Here is a 24414-nt window from a genome sequence, read left to right on the forward strand (position 1 = left end):
CAGTTTTATTAAACAATAGAAGTTTTATACAAAATTTGACAATATCCTGAGTTACTTTACAATTTATTTAAATATTTTAGTTTTGTTTTATTATTTTTATAAAACTGTAATATCAATATAGGTATAGGTTAAGTACTAATAGTATCTTAACATACTAAGGAGGTTAGGTTAGGTCGTGGTTTTCTATTCAGCTTTTCAGGTAAATTTCAAATATTCACAATAAATTAGTATATATCACATATGTACTTATTCATAAGCAAAATATTGACCAAGCAAGTGCGAGAACGAGTTGCATGTGTATGTATGTATGTATTTATTTATTTATATGAAACTTGATATATAAATTAATTTTGTTACATGCAATTATGGCACCTTTATAATACATCAATAACCATATGAGTTTTATTCAATTTTTTTTTCAGACACAAAATCATTTGTTGACAAGTTTCTTCAGGTAACAACAGCAAGATCGTACTTGCCCAAACGGTCTGCTCCATCGTCGTCGTCAGCCAGCTCTTTTAACCTTGACGCATCGTCTACTAATTTTACCAGCAATACTGATGGTGGACCTCCACCATTACCCCCAACACCTACCCCTAAACAATCTTCTGGTCACTCCCCTGATTCTACTACTCCGCCCAATGCTGTACCGCCACCACCACCTGCTTCATCGTCTACCAGTGTACAGCCTGCCCCACCACTACCGCCACCAAGTTCTGCAATTGTTGCTCCTCCTCCGCCACCCCCTGAGTCTGCTCCCCCACCTCCTCCAGCCTCTGTTATCACTCGTAAAGAAGAAGTATCGTCATCGCAACGATCTAGAAAATCTGATTCTGTAAGTGTTAGTTTGTCAGTTGTAATTAACTTGTTTTATAGTTTATACTATACTTCTGATCTTCATGTCTGTATTTATTTATGAAGGAAAGAGGGATTACAATATTTTTTAAGTCAGATTGTTTGTGAGAAACTGAAAAATGCCTGCGAGAAGAGGCTGGAAGCAATTAGAGAGTTGCAGAACTTGAGTCATAAGGTTGATATAAAATAATGCTAAAGGGTTTTTATTCTTTAGTTAATAACTGTTAATATACTGACTCGCTTTCGGTTTGGAGTCTGCCCCCACACCACCTGAGGTTAACTATGTATGATATAGCTCCTTTCATGTTATGCAACATTCAGGTTCACTTCTCCCTTGGAGCCTATCTGCTCGTCTGGCTCCCTAGCCTCCGGCACTCGTTATCCTGTCCGTATTACAACCGTTTTCAATGTGGGGCTCATTTTATCCCAAAATGAAACAGTTTTAATACACACACGTATGTCTTCTCCGCCGTCAAATGCGGCAGGTAGGGCTCTTTCCCCCCCTCCCCCAGGTTTGTTTCAGGGAGCCCTTGGGTTCCTTGGATTAGTTTTTTTTTTTAGGTTTCTTCCTCTCGGCTTCTCCTTGGTGTAATTACCTAAGTGTAGTTACAGGATGAGAGCTACGCTCGTGGTGTCCCGTCTTCCCAGCACTCTTTGTCATATAATGCTTTGAAACTACTGACGGTCTTGGCCTCCACCACCTTCTCCCCTAACTTGTTCCAACCGTCTACCACTCTGTTTGCGAAAGTGAATTTTCTTATATTTCTTCGGCATCTGTGTTTAGCTAGTTTAAATCTATGACCTCTTGTTCTTAATGTTCCAGGTCTCAAGAAATCTTCCCTATCGATTTTATCAATGCCTGTTACTATTTTGTATGTAGTGATCATATCACCTCTTTTTCTTCTGTCTACTAGTTTTGGCATATTTAATGCCTCTAACCTCTCCTCGTAGCTCTTGCCCTTCAGTTCTGGGAGCCACTTTGTAGCATGTCTTTGCATCTTTTCCAGTTTGTTGATGTGCTTCTTAAGATATGGGCACCACACAACTGCTGCATATTCTAGCTTTGGCCTAACAAAAGTCGTGAACAATTTCTTTAGTATATCGCCATCCATGTATTTAAAAGCAATTCTGAAGTTAGAAAGCGTGGCATAGGCTCCTCGCACAATATTCTTTATGTGGTCTTCAGGTGATAGTTTTCTATCTAGAACCACCCCTAGATCTCTTTCTTTATCAGAATTCTTTAAAGATTTCTCACATAATATATAGGTTGTGTGGGGTCTATGTTCTCCTATTCCACATTCCATAACATGGCATTTATTAACATTAAATTCTATTTGCCAAGTGGTGCTCCATGTACTTATTTTGTCCAGGTCTTCTTGAAGGGCATGACAATCATCTAAGTTTCTTATCCTTCCTATTATCTTAGCATCATCAGCAAACATGTTCATATAATTCTGTATACCAACTGGTAGATAATTTATGTAGACAATAAACATCACTGGTGCAAGAACTGAACCCTGTGGTACTCCACTTGTGACATTTCTCCAGTCCGATACATTGCCTCTGATCACAGCCCTCATTTTTCTATCAGTCAGAAAATTTTTCATCCATGTTAGAAGTGTACCTGTCACTCCTCCAATATTTTCCAGTTTCCAGAACAACCTCTTATGTGGAACTCTGTTGAAAGCCTTTTTTAGGTCCAGATAGATGCAGTCAACCCAAATATCTCTTTCCTGTAATATCTCTGTTGCTCGATCATAGAAACTGAGTAAATTCGATACACAGGATCTTCCAGATCGAAAACCATACTGTCTATCTGATATTGTGTGGACCTAGGTCCTAGGTGTGGACCTCTTCCGAGACCCAGTTTACATCTCTGTTGGCTCCGGTTTTGTTTGAGTTCGGCTTCTCTTGCACTGATCAGGTGTGTATCGTGATTCCGATGTGTATCGTGATGTGTCTTCCTGGCTGGCAGCCTGCCTCGACGACTGGTTGGTGTGGGCTCCCTGCTAGTCTGCCTGTCTGCTGTCCAGGAGTTTTGGTTCTTTCCCAGCTTGGCGGGTTCGGGTTTACTGGTGCCTTAATCGAAGTCCCAGTTGGTTCCATGTCAGGTTCGGCCTTGACTGGGCCTAGTGTTAGTTTCTAGGACTGCGTCTGTTTCTTTCCCTCCAGCTTTGCTCTGGTTGCGGTCCCACCTTCTGCTGTTTTGAGGGGGGACCTGGCTCACTCGACGATTGCTCGAGTACTGTAGTTGTGCGGGAGCCTGCACTCCCTGCCCTGCTGGTTAATCTGCTGGGCAGATAAAGGCTGTTCTGGTATGAACATCCCTAGGCATCTTATTGGCCTATTTCAGACTTTCTTTGTACTCATGGTTCCCAGTCTAGTTCCTGGAGGCAGTTAGGTAGGGCTGGAGTGTTAACAGCTTTTGGTTGAGGAAAGCCTGTAGTGGAGCCAGATTACAATTTGTATACACGAGATCAATTTGAGATCACGGCACCTACCAGCAAAGGACTAACCGGCGTCCTTTGCTGGTCAGTGCCGTGATCTTGCTTCTTGGAGGGCTGCGGTTTCTTGTGGTTTGCATGCCAGCCCTTTTGCAATTCAACAAATCCCTCCCCTCCCCCATGCCTTTCTGGGAAGTGGTGGGGGGAATGGGAGCTGGATCGGTTTTCCAGCTTCTTTCTCCATAATTTGTGTGATTTTCGAGTTTTGTGTAGCCTATGGTGAAGTCGCTTACTCCCTCTCCTTTTCTTAGGGTCAGGGCTTTTAGGGCAATTGTCTTTTCATCGCATTCATGGGGTCATCTCGGAATGGGTTGCATCTGGCATGATCGGTACAACCATGTTTCTTTGGTGGGTGTCTAATCCTTTCCTTGTTTGTAGAGTTGACTTGGCCTCTTTTGTGCTTGAACAAGTATCGGCCCTGTATCGCCTCATATTAGAAGCAGGCTCCTGAATGATTTTCCATGGTTTCTCAAATGTGAACTGGCATGTCATTATTTATCTGTGGTTCAGGAATTGGTTAATTTTTGTAGTGGGGCATGAGGCATACTACTTTCAGGTTCATCACTTCAGGTTGATTTTGGCTCCTTGTGTTTTCACTAGGTTGATTCGGGTTTGGGGGTTTGTGTTCTACCCTACCTTGACAGCTTGCTGACTTGGAACCCCAGTCAGTCTGCTTATCTGCTAGCCTTGCCTTTGCTTTGGTTTGGAATTGGTGCCTTTCTCTTTGTGGCTGTGTTTCCTGATTGTGACGCACCCGCAGTGGATGCCTTTCGGCTGGACTGGTATGGGTTTCTGTAGCTCTTTATCCCTGGTCCAGCTATTGCTCTGGGTCCTTGCCAGGTCTTGGAGGCCTGCCAGGGGAGGTTGGTCCAGACTCCTTGGTGGTTGGCTCAGCCATGGTTTCAGGCAACGCTTACTCAGTGTCCAAACCCAGGGTTTTTCTGCAGCTCCGCCCCTTTCAGCAGATAGGCCCAGAGATGTACCTCACTGGTTCTACCTTCTCGTTTCTTTCCATCTGGTATTATTGTTGTGTTTATAGCCTTCTCTACTGCGAGTTGGTTCTTCCCTTCAGGAAGAAGGGAAGTGTATTGTGAGATTTTTTATCATTTGTTTACATTGTAGGGTGAGTTCGTTCGACTGGTTGTGATGCCTGTCTCTTTGCACCCAGCTGCGTTCTGTATTGGTTCGCTAACTTTTTGAATGCATTTCCCCAATGAGGTGGCAGTATGTCACCAGCTATCTGCACCTCTGTAAGGGGATTACATTTTGGCTCTGGTCTCCTTTAGACCGAACGGAACTCCACAGCCGATGTGATCCATTAGTTGGGGGTCATTTCATTGAGATAGCTTCAGGAAGTCATCGGGGCTCACTCAGATTTTTTATATTTATTTTCTTTTAAATTTAGCACTGGTTTTATTTGATATAAAATGGTTTTAGGTAATTGATACTTTATTGTTATTAGAAACTTCAATGTATTAATTTTATTCTAGGATACATTAATTTAGAAATCTTAATAAATGTGACTCTTATCTTTCATTGAAGGAGAGAGATAGAGATGATAGAAGAGGCAGACGCAGATCACCATCTCGAGGAAGGTCGCGTACTAGATCAAGATCTGGTTCCCGAAGTAGAGACAGATCTCGAAGGTCACGTTCTAGGGGCAGAAGTGGCCGTAGCAAATATGACGATAGAAGAAGAAGATCACCTATAAGCAAACGGTAAGCTTATTTGCTAAAATTTAATGTTAAGGATCAAACTACAGCCAAAGGTTTATAGGATTCCATGGTTTTATAGGTATGCTCCAGGATTCTTAAATAAATTACAAATAATAATTCAGAATGAGAGCTCAAAGTTTTTCAATTTACAGATATCGACGCTCTCGTACGAGATCACGTAGCCGTAGTCCGAGGCGATCTCGAAGTCCTCGTCGATCCAGGTCACGCGAGAGAAAATCTAGATCAAGAAACAGATCCCGTTCCATAACCCCAAGAAACAACAGATCCTCTGCCCGCGGAAGGTCGCCTCCCCCTATTCCTAGATCACCCAGTCCATCGAGAAAGTCAAAGTCTATTCCAAGGGGTAGGTTTTTATTTATACTGTACATAATTTTCTTTATTCTTATGTAACTGAGGAAGTTTGAAATTACCAAAGTATACATTGTTGTTAGTATTTTTGTTGATACATAGTTGCATTCTGACCAGATCTGCAATATCATCCTCTTGGAGAGGTGGCGGTTAAATGTTGCATACACTGTCACATTTCTGATAAATGGAGGTTTTTTGATGGAACACCTTGTACATTTGCCATATAACCCATGTTTATTTGGGCATCATATATACAAAGCATGTGCTTCTTGCTCACAGAGAGAAACAAGAATGTGTAACATTTAAGAAAATTACTGTTAAACATGTTTGGTAAGGACTTGCTTTATAATATAAAATCTTTTGGCAAAATGTTATCTCTAATATAGAAACATAAGAATAAATGACAGTGCAGAATGCCTATTATCTCTATGAGGCAGCTCCTATTTATGTCCACCCAAACTCAACCATGTGTGTGTGTTTAATCTATGAAATAGTCCAGCAATCCCATGTCTTTGTTACTTGGTAATTGGTTTCATAAATCAACAATCCTGTTTCCAAACCAATATTTACCAAATTTATTCTTGAATCTAAATTTCTCTAAGTTTATATCCATACTGTATTTTTTTGGGTCTCTCTGTTTTGTATTAATATATTTAAAACCTTATTTGTATCTCCCTTGTTATACCCCTTTAACACTTGCATTCCGATGATACTAAACTCGCCAAAGAAAATTTCATTGATCTTGAAATTACAGAAAATCAATTTCCCCCCCCCCCCAATCCCAAGCACAGTGCATGACTGTGCATGACCTTGCTGTTTGCGCAGATCCTCCGGGATGCGGTTTCCAATGTTTTTACCTCTTGCCTCGTGTGTCGGCAGGCAGTGCTGGCTCTTTCTTTAGACTCGCATCGGCCCTGGCTCTTTGGTTAGTGTTGCCTTTGTCCTCTTGTTTTCTGAGGACTGGGTTTGTTTGTTGGCTGTGGTGCTAGTGGCTGGGTTAAGGTGACCAGGTTTGGACTTGGCTGGGCTTTGTGTTGGATTCTTGGATTGTGTCCCTTTCTCTCTCCCTCCCGTTTCTCCAGCTGCAGTCTCGCTGTTGCCTGTTGTTGAGGGGGACCCGGGGTTACTCGAGCAGCTGTGTAGGAGCCTAAATTTTCTTTTTCTGGTTTACCCACTGGGCAGGATTTGGCTCGGGTGACTGTTCTGGTATCTACGGAGCAGTCCCTTTTGCCACTCTTGTGATTGTTAGTTTCATTCTCTGGTGCCCTTGCACCAGTTGCCGGTTTCACCGGCTTTCTCTTCGAGTTTCGGGGTTCGGTGCCATGGTGCCTTCCTCCTTCCTCTCTTGAGGTTCCACGGCCGCCTCGTATGTAGGTTGGGGCTTTGTGACCAGCGCTCACCAGTCCTGTCAGGGGCGTTGGTGGCCGTCCATGTGTAGGGCTCACAACATGGTTCGGAAGTTGCAGCAGTATGGCAGTCGCTGTGAAGGATTTGGATTCCTCAGGGCACATCCAACTTCATTTGGGCTGCTCCCCCCTGTGGTTCATTATCTCAACTTTGGGGAGGGGGGGTGGGGAGTGTGTCTGCTCCGTGTCTACGTGGAGCTGGCTGGGTAGCTTTTCTGCTAAGTTTTCGGGGTTTAGCTCACCATACTGTTCACGGTCAGGGAGTGTCCAATGTCCTGGCAGACAAACTGTCTCACTTCATTCCTTTTTCCACTGAGTGGTAGACGGTCATTGTCGATCCTTCCTTTGGCTTTGATTCGCCGATGCCGATTACTTTCCTTCCTTTAGGGCACCCAAAGGTGTACCTCTTCGCATCAGTTTGGTGTTTCTGCGTCATCCTCTGTATGTGGCACCATTACCCGACTGCAAGGCCTCTCGGTGTCCAAACCCGATTATTTTTCCATGGCTCCGCCTCTTTCAGCAGGTCAGGCCAGTACCTTGCTGGTTCGACTTTCTCCTCTGTGATACACGTCTGGTCTTTCTAACGTGTGTGAAACTCCATTTGTTTAGTGATCAGTTTTTTTTTTCGATGGTGTCCCACCTGCATTCTTCGCTGCGATAGTACAATGTTTCTTGGCAGGTTATCCACTATTTTCTTTCTCTTTGTAAGGCTTTGTCTGTGTCAGACAAGGTTGTTTTGGCTTTCCTCTCTTGGTTTTTCCTGGATCATGCTGAATACAGTCGCTTCCTTTCGTGCGGCATTGGCAGGGCTGCTGCAGCTTGCGTTCAAGGAGGATTTCACTTTTGCACCTTTCTGCCGGCTTTCTCGTGCATTTTTTCACCTCCAGACTGAGGTGTGCTACCTGTGATGTGCCACCTGAGCCGTCTTGGTCTTTGGACTGGGTTTTTTCCTTTTTCTTTCTTTACCTTGGTTTGTGGTGGCTCCTTCAGTTCGTGATTGCTTCTGGAAGGCTTTGTTTATGTTGGCTTTGACCTCTAGGTGTCGGGATGGGGAGCTTCATGCCCTTCTCCGGCACTGGGGGTTTTGTTCATTAGTCTTGGTGGTCATTTTGTTTGCTTGCAGCCAGCTACTTTTCTGGCATATTATGAGATGGCAGGCTCCTGGAGTGCTCTGTTGGTTGTGGATGCTTGGTTGCTTAGGCCGGGGTGCATCATGTGTTGTCCGGTGGTGACTTTACGTTGCTACCTGCGGGCCACTGGTTTTGTGATAGTAGTTCCGGTTTCCCCTTGTTTCCTGTTCCAGGACTCAGGTTGTCCGCAGTGTCATTCAGTCTAGCCAGTCTGGGTTTTACCTCATGCCCATGATGTTAACAAGTATGCTGCTCTTGTGACAGTTTTTGATAACGTGTCTTGGATCGACATACGGCGCTGGGTTTTAGAGGTCGCACTGGGTCCTGGCAGCCAGGTATCTCATGGCCATTTCGGTTTCTTCATGGCCTTGTGTGGCCTTGGGCTGCCTGTCTTCCTTGTCTTGAAACCTGCGGGGCTGCTGCCTCCCAGGTAAGTCCATGTTTTTACTTTTTTTTGGGTAGTTAGCTTCAGGGACCCAATGGGGCTCCCCGCAGAAAACCAGCATTGTATGTAATGAAATATGTACCAGTTTCTGGATGAGCCCTGGAGGTTTCCCAACCCTCTCCCTCCGGTTGGCAGTTTTCATCGTTCAAGAACTGGGGTTGTGGACTGCCGGCTTCCCCTCCCCTTCTTTAAGGGAGGGGGGGGGGGGGTAGTGCTAATGAGCAGAAATGCTAGTTGCAAGAAGGGTTGCTAGTTTGATTTTTTTGGGAGTTATTTTGATCTTTAAGGACATAGATTGCACAGGTTAACCAAACTGTAGTCTGTTGTGATTTGCCTACCTTTCTGGGTCGTTCTCTGGTCGATGACAATTATGACATTTTAAATGTAAAGTGCTCATATGCCATTGCTCCCTGCGCCTCTCTGAGGGGCCCAGGTTCTGGCTCGTGGTCCCTGGTAGGCATAAGGACTCCTGTGACTGATGACCCGAACTAATACAGTATAGCACGTATTAGTTTGGATAGTTTTTGGAAGCCTCTGGGGCTACCTCCAGAAAAGGGTATTTCATTACGTTCAACGCTGGCTTTTTCCTTCTCTGTGGGTAGTTAGCTTTAGGGTGTCGATGGGGCTTCTCACTGAAAACCAACATTGAATATAGTGAAACACCAGTTTCTGAGAGAGCCCCGGAGGCTCCCTGACACCCTCCCTTTTTCTGGTCATTATTGGCTTTCATCATTCAAGAACTGGAGGGTGGGTAGCCAACCTGTCCTCTTACAAATTACGTCTAAATTTAGCCGTTTGCCCATAAGCCAAAAATGGACGGACAGGGGTACCTTGGTTTTAGAATTTAATCCGTTCCTGGAGACAGTTTGTAACCCGAAAATTCGTAAACCGAAGCGAATTTCCCAATAAGAAATAATGGGAAATGAATTAATCCTTTCCAGACACCCCAAAAACTTCACTTCAAAGTAAATTTTAGACATAATTCACCCAAATCTTCACTACAAAAATATGTTCAAATTATTACTTACCCTTGCTGATGACTCCTGTTGGTGTATGGAAGATGGTGAGGAGGGTGAGAGAAGGAGAGGTGTTACTGTTTTGAAGGGGAGTCCCCTTCCATTATAACATCAGGCAGTGAAGATTTCTCTGGAGTGCACTCTGGCACATTTTGCCTGCATGCCACAAGGCCCTGGTTGTGGCTCGCTGCTTGGTTTTCTCACTTTTCTCACAAGGAAACGTTCCATTGAAGATTGAGATTTCCTTCTTTGCAACACTTGTCTGTAGTGTGGCATCTCATTGTCATTAAAAAGATCAATGCAACGGCCTACTACTGCTTTATCTGGGTGATTCTTTTCAGCAAAACTTTGCAGTCCTCCTCATACTGCACATGTTTTCTTAATTAGTGAGGAAGGGACATTCTCTACTGCCTCCTCTTCCTCCCCTGAAGATTTGTTGTACAGCCTAGCTAGTTCAACAACACAATGATCTCTTGTTTTTCCTCTATGGTCATTCTCACATGTGATTTCTTGCCTTGAACCTTACCACTGGCTTTCTTGGGATCCATGGCGAGATATATAACAACAACTTTTATGCTCAAATGGACAAAAATCCAACAAAAAACTGTAAATTCTTGTGAGGAATTTAGGCGGGATAGTCACTGGGCGCGAGGCACTGGTAAACTGAGGCGCAATCGCTGTGCCACCACACGCTAGGTCGGCCGTATGCGTATCAACAAACTCATATCCCGATGCAAAGTTCGTATCCCGATTCAAATTTTCCGAACAAATTGGGCATGTAACCCGAAAAGTTCGTAAGCAGGTATGTTCGTAACCTGAGATACCACTGTAATTTGAAAATGAGAAAATTTAAAATTAATTTTTGATTTTGTTTTTCCAAAACAGTAAGTTAAGGGTCCTCTGGATTATTAGGAGGGCAGGAAATTCTCCTAAAGTTTCAAAACATTGTGAAAAACATTAATTGAAAGTTTCTTCTCCCAATCTTACCGAGTTAGCCAGATGACTCAAACAGAAAACGGGACAGTACATCACTTTTGTGAGTCGATTTCATTTCAAATTATGTCCATTTTTGGCCATAGCGCGCATACGAGCAAAGAGTGATGGTATTTTTAGAGGATGGGTTGGGTAGCCTGGCTCACCTGGGCTGGCTTCCCCTCCCCCCTGCAGCCTTCCCCCTCCCCCCTTCCCAAAACAAGTGTTGCTTGTTTTCTTTCTGGGGGAGTTCTTTTGCTCTTTTGAGGACAAAGGTCATATTTTTCAACTAGACAGTGGTCTTTTATTTTGCCTACCTTTCTTGATGCTTTCCCTGGCAATTATGACTTGCAGTACTTTAAATGTAAAGTGCTCATGGGGCATTGCTCCCTGCATCTCCTGAAGGGGCCAGGTTCTGGCTCTGGTTCTTGATTGGCAACATTTACTCTGTGACTGATGACCCCAAATATAGGATAGCACTACAGTGGTACCTCGGAATGCGAGTGTCCCTGTATGCGAGTTTTTCGGAAGACGAGCAGGATTTACTCCAAAAATATGTCTCGGAAGGCGAGGGTTACCTCGGGACGCGAGTTTGTTGATACGTGTACAGGCCGACTGGCACGTGGTGGCATGGCGATCGCGCCTCAGTTTACCAGTGTCTCGTGTCCAGTGACTATCCCACCTGAATTCTTCACAAGGATTTACAGTTTTTTAACGGTTTTTTGGCCATTTGAGCATAAAAGTTGTCATTATATATCTTGCCATGGGTATCAAGAAAGCCATTGGTAAGGTTCAACCTAAGAAAATAGCTGTGAGTAGAGGCAGTAGAGGATGTCCCTTCTTGATTAAGAAAATGTGTGAAGTATGGGAAGAACTGCAAAGTTTTGTTGAAAAAACTCACCCAGATAAAGCTGTAGCAGGCCGTTGCATTGACCTTTTAAATGATAATGTGATGTCTTACTACAGACAAGTGTTAAAATGTAGGGAAAAACAAGTGTCATTAGATAAATTCTTAGTAAAACAAGCAAGTCCTAGTGGTATGCAGGCAAAATGTGCCAGAGTGTGCATACCAGTGAAGTCCTCACTGCCTGATGTGATAATGGAAGGGGACTCCCCTTCCAAACAGTAACTCCTCTCTTCCTCCCACCTCCTCACCATCTTCCATACGCCAACAGCATTCAACAGCAAGGTAAGTAATAACTTGAACATAGTTTTGTAGGTTTATTTAGATGAATTAGGTATAAGAATTTAGTTTGATGTGGGGTTTTTGGGGTAGTCAGGAACGGATTAATTCATTTCCCTCTATTTCTTATGGGGAAATTAGCTTCGGAATGCGAGTTTTCGGAATACGAGGCGTCTCCAGGAACCAATTAAACTCTTAAACTGAGGTATGCCTGTATATCAGTGGGATAGCTTCAGGGAGCCTCCAGGTCTCGCCAATAAACTATTGTTTTTTGCATTCATTGCTGGTGTTTTGGGATTTTAAAAACTGACTTACATTGTAAAAATATCTTTCTTGCTGCTTTCTCTGAAAAGTCTTTTAACATTTTGTCTTAAGTTTAAACTTCTGCCAATTTGCCACAAATATTTTCAGCAGAAACATTAAAATTGGCATTCATCACCGAACTGAGAGAGAGGAAAAAACCCTGTTTTGGTTGGTGTGGTTTGCATATCTTCATTCTGTTTGAGGGACTTAAGCACATTTTTTTTGTATATTTCTGCATTTGAAATATAGTTTTTTCTTGTATTGGCCTCAATTTGGAAGATATGTAAAAATTGGTATATTGAGGTTTTGTAAATTTTTGATGCAGCAGATGAAAAGCGAGAGTCCCCCCATGGAGCTTCACCGGTGTCCGAGACAAAGCTGGAGCCAAGGAGTGACCCTAGTTCCATAATGCAAAGTGTGGTTGCAGTCAAACATCCAGAGTTTACATTACCACCAGCTGGGAAGAAGCAGAGGTGTCGTGACTATGACGGTGAGTACTTGTTACCTCTCTATGGTACTTCTGCTTAGAAACATTTCTTTTGTTTAAAAAGTAATTACATAACTAAAAAAAAATTATCTGCTGTTTCCACAATGTTAATGGCCCTTTCGTTTCTTCGTCATAATTATCATTTGTATAATAAATATTTTATGGCTTATACATAGTTTTGAGTTTTTAGTTCAGTTGCATTTTATTGATACTTTGAAATTCATTGGATCAATAACCCCAATTTTTGTTTATATTCAATAATTGCTATTTTAATTGGAATTTGTTTATTTGTAAATAATTTTTCCACAATTTACTTTTAAATTATTTGCATTGTAATTATTTTGTATCTATACAAAATTAAATTATTGGATAGTGAATTAGGTTTCCAAAACTGATTTAAAATCTTTCAGCTTTCCATTATTTTCTTGATTTAATAAATTGCAGAAAAGGGCTACTGTATGCGTGGGGACATGTGCTCCTTTGACCATGGCTCTGACCCAGTAGTGCTTGAAGGGATCAGTGCTGTGCTGGACTTTCCCCCTCCCCCTGTGCCTGGAGCTGCGCCTAGTGCCCCTGGCTACACCCCGGCCCCAGCACCCCCTCAGGGGGTGCCCACACCCCGCCACCCACCTCCAAGACATCCACAGTTTGGTAAAGCATTATTTAGTTTGTGGTTATCTTCATTATTCCATTAATTCATCCTAAATTGGTATTCAAATCTGGGGTTTATAATTATTAGGTATCCATGCTTATTATTTCCTCCCAGATGAGTAGCTAGTAAGTTATGCTGGTAAGACCTTTTATTGTCATTCTCAGCTCAGAATAACTTGTCAGTAAATATGAATCCATTTGTAGTGAATGTATAAATTTCTATCCCTAATATATTTGATATGTTCTCTTCCTTATACACAACCTCATTTTCTCTGAGGAAAATTATCATGTTAAGAAAGTGAGTTTCAATTCAATCTGGAATCCTTAAAGTTTTAAAAACTTATAAATTTATACTGAATTAACCCTTAGAAGATGTCTCAATTTTAATTGAAGTTTTTCACCGTAGAACATTATGAGGATCAGGTTCTGCTTGTAAATTATTATACAGTATATACTGTGCTATAATTACCCCAAGAGTTTATATTTCTCTGGCAATTATTACTTGACAAAAAGACAAATATTATTATACATTTAAAATTATTAGAATAATTTTGAAGCGTGTGGCATCATTGTGCCCAAAATACTTTCACTAGCTGAAGGGAAAAGCCACCAGAAAGATAGGGCTAACCAAACAACAGCATGTTAAAATAAAAATTTAAAATAAGCGAAAAGAAAATGGGAAAATTATCCAAAAATTGGAGAGTATTTGACAAGATGAAAACAATACAGATATTGGGCAAGCAACACGTTCTCTTCATAACATCAGCTGACTGCTGCTGGATTACAGTACGTCAGCTGCTAGCCTCCACACATCCACATGGCCTGTTTTTATCCTGGTGTGACCATCAGCAGGTTGCTGATGTTACTTTTACTGTAGGTTGCCTGACATGGTGTAAACTTCCCTGGAGTCTTGCTAGCGGTGCCCCTGCCCTTTACATGGTCACCTTTCCTGGTGGGTTCGGGTTTTTCTCTCCAAAACGCTGGCCTCTTGAAGGAGGAAACCTCGCCCTGAATAGTGCAGTCAGTGACTCCTTTGTGAGACTGAGGTTGGGCACATTCTGAGGTTTTCCTCTTTGCTTGTTGCACAGGTTTTCTGTGCACTTGTTTTATGGCATACCAACTGTGCCTTTTGCAGCTGCATTTACCTAAACTGTCAGGTGTGGATTTTTATTGGCACGTGGATTACTGTGCCTTGGATGCTTGGTTTTTGTTTGCTTTTGAATCTTGGATTCTTTAGTATGAACTGGTTTGCTGAGGCTTCTCTCATGAAATGTGTCTTTACTGGATGTCACGGTCTTGTTTCACGTTGACGGTTATTCTTACTGCCTTTACCAAGCCACCTGTGGAGTGAAGATCCCTTTTAACCTGGAGCCTGCGATGTTTGTCATCACAGCATCATTATGAATTAGGTTTCCATCCCAGGGGTGGTGGGGGGGTTCTCTCTCATTCTACCACTCTCCTACATGCTCTACTTCCCCTCCCCTCCCCTCCCCTCCCCTCCCCTCCCCTCCCTGCCTTGCCCAGCCCTAGAATACAGGGATTATATGTTACGTTTTCTCTGGTGTGTGTTCTTCTGTGTGTAGAGTAATTTTGGCATCACATTTTCTGGCCAGTACAGGTTTTTAGCCTCGGTATTTGGTTTATCAGGTGGCTGTCGCTTTATGGGTCTGTTTTCCAGTATGTTGTTGGTACTTGAAATCTACCTGGATGTCCAAGTCAACCCTTTCTTGTTTTTCTGGTGCTGTGGTGGTGGAGGTTGGTGGTTTCCATATGTTCTCCTTTTGCCCCTCCATTCTTTCTCCCGGTCCTTCTAGTGTTTTGGGTCTCTTATTCTCTTCCTTTGTTCTGTTGTTTTTGGGATCTGGGGCTTGAGTTTCTTTGGGTTGTAGCTAAGCTTTCTCTGTGCTTCCCCTGCCACATTGGTGGCCATCTGTACAGTAGTAGAGCTGTTGTGCATGCTGTGGTTCCACTGCCTTCTGTTTCCCAGGGATGTCATTTGAGGCTCAGTTCCTTCCTTCAGGGAAGACACCTTTCTGTCTATGGCCATCTGGTGTGGAACTTGGCTTTGCCCAGGAGTCTTCATTTATAGGGAATTCCAGGGTTGGGGGTTGGAGTCCGAGGAGGATTCATTGATGTTCTTTGTGGGGTTCTTTCTTCACCCTGGCTAGCAGATATCCCTTCTTTTGGGGGTTTTGGTGTGTTACTTACAGTCCCCAAACATTCATCCTCTTTGAGTCAGTGGTACTTAACAGATTCAATGGCACTGTGGGTCTTTGTTTTATGCCTTACTTCTTTCTGTTGTCAGTATTTTAGTTTATTGGCTGTTTCTGTCTCTCTCTCATTCGATTGATTGGCTCGTGCCTCTTTCCCTTTATTGTTCCTGGGAGTTTGATGAAAGTTTTTGTCTTCTAGCTCTGCTGTAAGGGTTCTGGCAGCTCTGCCTTAGTTCTCTGCAGCTCGCTTCACTTGCTGATGGGCTGTTTTCGCCCGTGTTTGGAGTTGGTTTGATTTCTCTCCCAGGTTTCTTCTTTTCCCCCTTTCCATGTTTTTCTTGTATTTCAAATGGTGGTTGCCTTTGTTTTTCTAGTGATGGCCATGTCTTGGTAGCCTCACTGCCATGATTTTTTTCTGTTGGATTATGTCCCTGCTGTGGGCCTTGCCTTTTCTATTGGTGTGAATGTCCAGTGGTGCCTTTTTTTGCAGTTCACCCCTTAATGTTTCTATGCAGTGGGGTGTTGGTCCAGTTTTCTTTCTTGTGTTTAGGATGCTTGTGCCTTCTGGGTGAAGTCTGGTGACCTGGGGAGGGGGTTTCTGTTTCCCTCTTTGTTTTTGGCTGTGTTAGTCCGTGTCTGGTTTCTCTGTGGCTCTAGTTTGTCTTTGTGAGTTTGTGGGATGCTTGGTTGCTTGGTGTTCCGTTCCTTTTCCATGGATTTCTGTCCTGTCTTTCTTCCTTGCATGGGGATCTTGAGCTCTACTTTCTGTTTCATCTTGGAGTCCCTTTTTGCATTTCTCTGCCTTCTTGCTTGACCTTAATTTTTGTTGGCCTTGTGGATGGCTTCTTAGTGTGTGTTCCTGGTGCTGTGGGCCACCTCTTAGGGCATCCCATCATAAAGTTTTGGATGCAATAGGTCTCGGACAATCTTCTTTGAATGCATTCCACTTGCCGACCACTCTTACAGAGGACTAGAACTTCCTTATGTCTCTGAGATTGTGTGTCCAGCTTCCACTTGTGTTCCCATGTTCTACCATTTAATTTAAATAGGCTTCTATTGTACACTTTGTCTATTCCCTCAGGATCTTGTATGTAGTGATCATATCTCCTCTGTTCCTTCTCTAGATGTGGGTTCCATGCTGGTGCTGTATATTCAAGTAATGGTTTCCTATAGGCAGTATGTATGGACTTGAAAGCCTTGCCTTCTTGTTAAGGTTTTTAAATGATCTTATGTTTACTAAATTCTCATATGCTGCTTATGTTATCTAGTTCATAGGAGCTTCTGGCGTTAGTGTTGGGATTATGTCTACTCCAAGGTCTTTTTCTCTTATTGTTTCTTGTAATTACCTTCTTATGGTGTAGTTAAATACAAGTCATCTATCCCTCTTAGCCATTTTCATTACTTTACACTTACTTTGAATTCCAGCAGCTACTTATTTGCCCACCGTGAGGTTTGTTAAGGGTTTCGTGAAGCACCTTCTGTCCTCTTCAGTTCTCAGCATCTGTAAACATCAACATGAATTATTATGTATGGAATTTACACCAAGTCTTTCACACTCTTCCGAGTGCTTTGTCAAGGTCTGTGTGTGTGATTGGGATGAGACTTGCATTTCAGCTTCTAATGAGGCCGCTATCCTGGGTCCAGTCCCCTTATTCTTTTTGACCGCATGACTACATCACCTCTACTTCTAACTTCTGAAGTATCTGCGGTAATGTCTACTACAGAATTATGGTCATGTATCCTTTCTGTAATCCTGCTATTCTGAGAACTGGAGTTATTAATAGATGTGTTCATCTGGATACTATCCCTTGTAATCTGTCCAGACCCCAAGGAACTCTGCTAATGGCACTGCTTTCATTCATCCATTTATTGACATATAATTTTAATTCACTCAGAATCATTTTAATATAAAAAAAAATCCATTTTTACCCTTCTTTTTCTAATATTATTACTTCTATAGATTATTTCACATTTCTTAAAATCAATATTGTGATGCTTTTCCCAACTATGGTTTGCTACAGCACTGTTAAGAAAAGCATAAAATAGTTTTCAATTACCTAAATACAATTAGGGAAAGGATTAATAGAGTAGAAGAGGATGGAAATCCGGGTGGGGTTTATATATTAAGTAGGAGATTGTAATGAAGTTTACTTGGGGGGGGGGGGGGGGAAATAGTAAAATCTTGAGATCGAAATTGAAGAAAATAAGAATGTTGAATCATGGCTGGTAACAAGGCTGAAGCAAACCATAGTTGGGAAAAGAATCACAATATTTATTTTAAGAAATGTGAAATAATATATAAAAGTAATAATATTAGAAATAGAAGAGTAGTGGAAGGGGTTCTAATAAATACTTTGAATACTTTCTCTGGCAATAAAAGCTTTACTTTGGAGGATAGCTTTACTAGGGATAATTATTTTGAGTGAAATCTCAATAAATGAATGAATGAAAGCAGTCTCAGTGGACACATTCCTTCGGTTATTGATAGGGTTACGAGGGATAGCATCCAGGTGAACACCTCTATTAATAACTCCAGTTTTCAGAATAGCAGGACTACAGAAAGGACACATGACCATAATTCCGTAGAAGACATTACTGCAGATACTTCAGAAGTTGGAAATAGAGGTGACATGGTTAGGCGGGTAAAAAGAATAAGAGGACTGGACCCAGGATAGTGGCCTCATTAGACATTGAGATGTAAGTCTAGTCCCAATCACTCGCACTCAGACATCGACAAAGCACCCGAGAGAGTGCGAAAGACTTTATGTAAATTCCTTACGTAAATTTCACAAATACACAAGTGTGGGGTTTATCCTATATTATTATGTCTGTGAGAAGACATTACCATTACTAATTCTTTAATAATGTTACTTCACAAGTTTGAAACTTATGATTTTCGATCATTTACATAAAACACAGGTCTGTCGTGCCTAACCAGTACTATGACTGGCTTATCCATCTTCTGGCAGCATATATTTTAAAAGCTCTATAAGTGAAAGTTGATTTTGAATCTCATTCTTACATTTGTGCATTTTATTGAGAGATGTTTTGCAGGTTTAATAATACAGTATGCCAGTAAATGTTATTCATGTAGAGTCAGTCATTTGTATTATTAATAGATTCATACTTGAATAATATTTATCCAATTTGTAATATTTTTATTTTTTAGTATCTACAGGTGAATACACTCCCCGTGATCCAAGTCTTTGGGTTGGTCAAACCAACACTAACACAGGGCCCTATTATGGTGGTAATGGTGGGCCAGGCAGAGGAGCTAGTGTGGGTCCAAGATTTTCAGCTCCACCTCCACTTCTGCCCAATAGCACGTCACGGGAACTAATAAATGTTCCCGTAAATAATGGAGGTCACATGGGGGTGAGTACAAGTATTGATTACAATTTAATCCTGGTGATCAAAATGTCTAAATGTCTATCATGACAAATTTAAGAATGATATTGTGAGAGATAGTCATTTTCTTCATGAATTTGAATTTGGTGTACTTTTCTTGTGTTTGATTTAAGATAATACATTATTCAGTTATTGATAGTGGGTTGCAATAGGGTTTATGAAATAAGAGATTGCAGAAAATAAACATACACTACCAGAAATGTATTTGTTAAAGATCTGGCAAGCAGACACTGCTTAACCCGGCACTGCACAAGTATTTAACGAGGCATTCCCTCTCTTCACAAGAACAAACAAATTTCCCCAAATTTTGCCATATATTGTTAAAGTGTACAATGTTCTATACTGGTCATAGGAAAATTAGAATTATATTTTTTAAGTTACTTTGGCTGTAATAATGAAACAGTGAAGTCACAATGAAGGCATCAAGTTCTGTTCACTCGTAAAGCAATCTCCAGGTGGGGGGTGTCTCACGGCAGGATGAGAGGTTGATTTATCAGTGTAATTATGTTAGATTGTCAATAGTAGAATTTATATCACAAAATATGGAGAACATCATTAAGTACAGATATATTGGTCACTAATATGCTCACTGTATATTATTTTTAATAAAATACAGTTTCTCTGGGAAGCCCCTTATTGCAATCTGAAGTTATACACCTAGATGGTTCCCATCTACCAAGTCTATCAGCCGTATAGTTCTTAGGCCTACTGGGGACGAAAGCCAGAACCTAACCCCCCCCCTTCCTATCACAGAAGCGCAGGGAGCTGTAACAATGCGCTACCTCGCTGGGGTAAGTCATCCGGAAAGTCAGTGGGGTCAAAAGAAACCACTGCTGGGTTTAAAAACAAAAACAAAAAAACTGAAGCCTTGAAACCTACACAATGATTTCAACAAATCTATACAACAATGATTTGCCAACTTGGAATATATTAAAATAACTTCTCGATACCTGTACCATGACCACAAAATTTCATTCATTGGAAGCTTATCAGCCATCCAGGAAGAGTGGGAAACAAATAATAATGGAACAGGAGCCAAGACTATCCTGTCCTCCAAGTTTCAGGGAGGAAACTGAACTAGATATTCAGGAAGTTGTAAACTCTGATTCAATATGCTCGAAAAGGATGACAGTAGATGAGACAGTGTAACAGACAGCACTGACAGTTGAACAGATGCAGACATTACAACAGACATTGTTAAAGAGAGAGAGAGAGAGAGAGAGACCAGAAACAGACATCTGCAAATTCTATGTAAAGGGCATTTGCAGACAGATATTCTGGAAATAGAAAGGGATTAGAATGCAACTACCACAATCCCAGAAAATGTCTAAATATATTTAGGAGAGGAAAATGTCACTTTGGACCAACATGTAGGTTTTTCTGTCCAGACATGTGAGGAACCTGACTCGAGGACTGAAAATGCTATGATCTCAACTGCCCATACTTTCACGTGAAAGGCACAAAATGCTACATAAAGTGTGGCAAACAAGAAAATGACTTTGGAGGAAAGTCAAGAAACTGCCCATACTTTCACGTGAAAGGCACAAAATGCTACATAAAGTGTGGTAAACAAGAAAATGACTTTGGAGGAAAGTCTAGTAATTTTTTTTTATACCCAGACAAAAGAGGTTTCAAAAGGTGGAACAGAGAGAGTGAGTATGGAACAAGACCCACTTGCATACCAGAATCTAATGCAATTACACCCCACAACTGAAATATAAATACGTTGGGCAACAACCCTGCAACAGTCAATACTGGTGAGAACAAATCTGATATGCCCACACATAATGGAATTGCCAGACATATCTCCCATCAAATTATCCCAAATATAGTAACCTCATTTATTTTTGCCAACATACAAGGACTAACAACAAGAGCACAAAACAAAGTACCTGTACTGTTCATAAATGAATGGTCATTTGACTCTTACCGAATCAAACACAGTATTTGGAACCTTCACAGAAACCCATGCAGGGGAACTCTTGGATAGTAAGATTTGGATATTGTTCCAGAATATAATCTATATAATAGGGAGCCGGTCGGCCGGGCGGACAGCACGCGGGACTTGTGATCCTGTGGTCCTGGGTTCGATCCCAGGCGCCGGCGAGAAACAATGGGCAGAGTTTCTTTCACCCTATGCCCCTGTTACCTAGCAGTAAAATAGGTACCTGGGTGTTAGTCAGCTGTCACGGGTTGCTTCCTGGGGGTGGAGGCCTGGTCGAGGACCGGGCCGCGGGGACACTAAAAAAAAAAAAAAAAAAAAAAAAAGCCCCGAAATCATCTCAAGATAACCTCAAGATAATCTACATAGATATGATAGGGTAAATAGTTCACATGGAGTAGGTTTGTATATTATAGAAGATCTTGTATGCTTGTAGTTCCTTTTAACCCTTCCACTGCTAAGGGGTCCTGAGGACATTTACACCCCTGTGCGCAAGAAAACAAAATTCTAAAAAATTATTTCGTCTTCTAAAAATGTTAATTTGTGTTCCCTGAGTATGGGCAAAATAAAAAAAAATCGTAGGTGACATATTTTGGGCGCAATAGACCGAGGAAGTCTGGCAAAAAGTGGGCATTGACAGAGCGGGCATCAGAACCGGTCAACGTCACCCGCGCTGACAGGTGGGAGTTGCCACAAAGAAATTATCACTTAATTATTTCAATGTCTCTGATTGATTTTTTCTCAGTTTTTTTGCAGTAATATTATTCAGTAGTGTGTATTATATAAGAATCTACATGTTTTGTTCACCACAACTGTACAACTAAGATGATATAGTTAGTTCAGACACTAAGAGTCGTCGCTACACACACAGTCAGCTGGCGGCTCCCTCACTCATTCAAGGTCACACGCACTAAACTTTCTCCCCCAACAATACCGTTTGTGGTATTACACTATATACAGACGTTATATATAAGTATGTATATATTTTGTTCACCAAAACTGTACAGCTAAGCTGATATAGTTAGTTCAGGCACTAAGAGTCTACACACAGTCAGCTGGTGGTTCCCTCACTCATTCAAGGTCACACGCACTAAACTTTTTCCCCCAACAATACTGTTTGCAGTGTTATTACACTATATACACACATTATATATAAGTATCTACATGTTGTATGCACCGTAACTGTACACTCTAAGCTTGTAGAGTGCCCAAAGAGCATAGTGGCCACCCTCTACACAGCCAGACAAATCATGCAGACAATGTCACCTCCATCACCCAAATGGCTCCTCCCAACATAATCCTTTTGCTGTTATTACACTAAGACACACATTATATATACATATCTACATTTGTGTTCACCATAGAGAACCACTGACCTGGTATGGTGAATGCAGACAATAACAGGTGACCACACAGTCAGTAAACGATGCAATTTCCCTCTGTCCCTCAGCATCACTCCTCCCATAGCGCTAATTATTACAACAATCCTGCTATTATCACAACCCTGGTTATTTTGATCACAGTCAGGGGTCATCTATAATATTGTCATCGCTAAATAATAGCAATTATATATTTATTGACATTTTTCGGCGATGCTGTGGTCACAAGCTGAACAGCAATGTTGTTCGCTCATGCTGTGTGCACTAGCCTTGGTTGCTCCAACAGTACTGTAGCTCTCACACCTGAGAATATTGCCCAAGATTTTTTTTTTAAATGGCGTCTGTTTACAAGAGCCCTGAGGAAGCTAATGTGAACCCCGTGTAGCCGCGGGCCATTTGAATCGTTCCGGGCACCCTATGGCATATATATACGCCATGCACACCATGGGACATGTTACTCATGGCGTATATATATACACCATGCACAGTTTAAGGGTTAATCAAACTATATCCTCTCTATAGCCCCTATAATTCTTTGCTTATTTTTTCAAAAATTTGACTTTATTTTCTTTAATTTCATAAATTTAATTTTGCCCCAAAATCACACACACCGGAGATAATTCCTAAATAAATACCCGAGCATTAAGGGTTAAGGAAATTTCCCACGGTAAGAAGCCAGTTACATTTGAAATAGGCATTAGGTGGACATATGTACGAGTCAAGACTATGGAGTGGTGTGAAAAAATGTACAACATTCATATGGTTGCAAAACCTAATTATAGGCTTTAATGCTGCTGATGAATGGAGTTCTCAAAATATTCTTTAGGCATCATTCAAATTAACAATTAATAATTTTTGTGTCTCCAGCAGTGTGGTGGTGGTGGTGTTCGTCCATCCTTAGCAAAGCGACTGGGTCCAGCTGTTCCCCTTCCTCATAATTTATCTGTGATTCAAAAACCTGGACGTCCTGACCTTGATAGCTGCACGTTGGAGCTCAGGAAGATTCCTCCAGGTCTCAACACTATAGCTCACCTTAATGATCATTTTGCAAAGTTTGGGACAGTAGTTAATATACAGGTAATACTTAATTTTCACCTATTCTGCTATTTGTGCCATTATTCTTTTAGAATGCTTTAATGGAAAATATATACTTTATTTTGTTCTAGTGTATCGTACTATACATGAACGTTAAGTAAGGCCACTCCAGGGATGTTGTTAGCAGTAACTTTTTAATGGTGTACCAGTACATGGAATGAATAGGCCTAAGACTAACATGTTATTTTCAACATTACTGATAAGTATTTGTAAAGTAATAAAGCAGTAGCATAGAGGTGTGCTACAAGTATATTAGTGACCCTGGTATATACAGTACATTGCAATGCAAAATTATTTCAAATTTATTTGCTACTGTGTAGTGAGTGTTGTATTTACAAGTAAGTTATGGCCTCATTATTGAATATTTCCATTTCTTTTCTTTGTTCTATAAGAAATTTCTCGTCAAAACAGGTTCATCATGAAGGAAACCCAGAAAATGCCTTAGTCACCTTCAATAGCCACTCGGAGGCCAATGCTGCTTATCGTAGTACTGAGGCAGTTCTCAACAACAGATTTATCAAACTATTTTGGCATAATCCACAGGTAAGTTAATTCTTTTTGTCAGGTATTTTGAGTACTGATAACTGTACAAATAGTACCTGGTCTTCTTCCCTTCCACCTTCTTGTTTGGGCTCAGAAATGTCTGACGATTTCAGAGTCAATTCAAGGTTTAGCTGTGAATGTAGCTCATTTGACTGGGGGGTTTGCCTTGCCATTTTGACGGTGGAAACAGTTGAGTTGTCATTTTTTGCCATAGATGTCGTTACCATGTTTGGGCGTGAACCCACTCGTTGGCAAGCATAAGAAATATTGTTGGAACAACCGTGGACATCTTCAAGAGGAAACTAGATTTATTCCTCCAAGGAGTGCCGGACCAACCGGGCTGTGGTGTGTATGTGGGCCTGCGGGCCGCTCCAAGCAACAGCCTGGTGGACCAAACTGTCACAAGTCAAGCCTGGCCTCGGGCCGGGCTTGGGGAGTAGAAGAACTCCCAGAACCCCATCAACCAGGTATCAACCAGGTAACCAGGACTTCAAGTGTTAACCCTTTTTTTGGACTCTGGGACCTTCCTGCCCACTCATTGCAGTAGCCTTGTGGCTCTACCGCACCAGTAGTTTCTTTGCCTTGCTGCATATTTCATGTGTAGCCTTCCGGATATTTTCCTCATTCAATGCCTTGTGGCATTTGCGGGAAATTCGAGTATACCTTGAATATATGCAGCAATCGACCATTTCCCAGGATGTCATCCACAACAGTCGACTAACAACCAGGTTTCTAATCACTGCTAGGTGAATAGAGGCAATGGGTGCTTAAAGGAGACTTGCCCATATGTCTCACCCT

General features: G+C 41.7%; 1 protein-coding gene across 6 annotated transcripts in view; it reads left to right on the top strand.

Moving 5' to 3' along the window:
- The window catches only part of swm (Zinc finger protein swm), a 108958-nt gene that overhangs the window by 12917 nt on the left and 71627 nt on the right, over positions 1-24414 (top strand). For 3 of the 6 annotated variants that reach the window (XM_045769259.2, XM_045769266.2, XM_045769267.2), the window contains exons 3-10: positions 423-835; positions 4902-5077; positions 5227-5438; positions 12224-12388; positions 12830-13036; positions 18419-18624; positions 22846-23055; positions 23485-23616. In XM_045769259.2, coding sequence (XP_045625215.1) covers positions 423-835; positions 4902-5077; positions 5227-5438; positions 12224-12388; positions 12830-13036; positions 18419-18624; positions 22846-23055; positions 23485-23616 — 1721 coding nt within the window. The remainder of the gene's footprint in view (positions 1-422; positions 836-4901; positions 5078-5226; positions 5439-12223; positions 12389-12829; positions 13037-18418; positions 18625-22845; positions 23056-23484; positions 23617-24414) is intronic. The other 3 variants (XM_045769261.2, XM_045769260.2, XM_045769265.2) reach the window with 3 other exon arrangements.

This window comes from Procambarus clarkii, chromosome 68, assembly GCF_040958095.1.
Source record: "Procambarus clarkii isolate CNS0578487 chromosome 68, FALCON_Pclarkii_2.0, whole genome shotgun sequence".
NCBI lineage: Eukaryota > Metazoa > Arthropoda > Malacostraca > Decapoda > Cambaridae > Procambarus > Procambarus clarkii.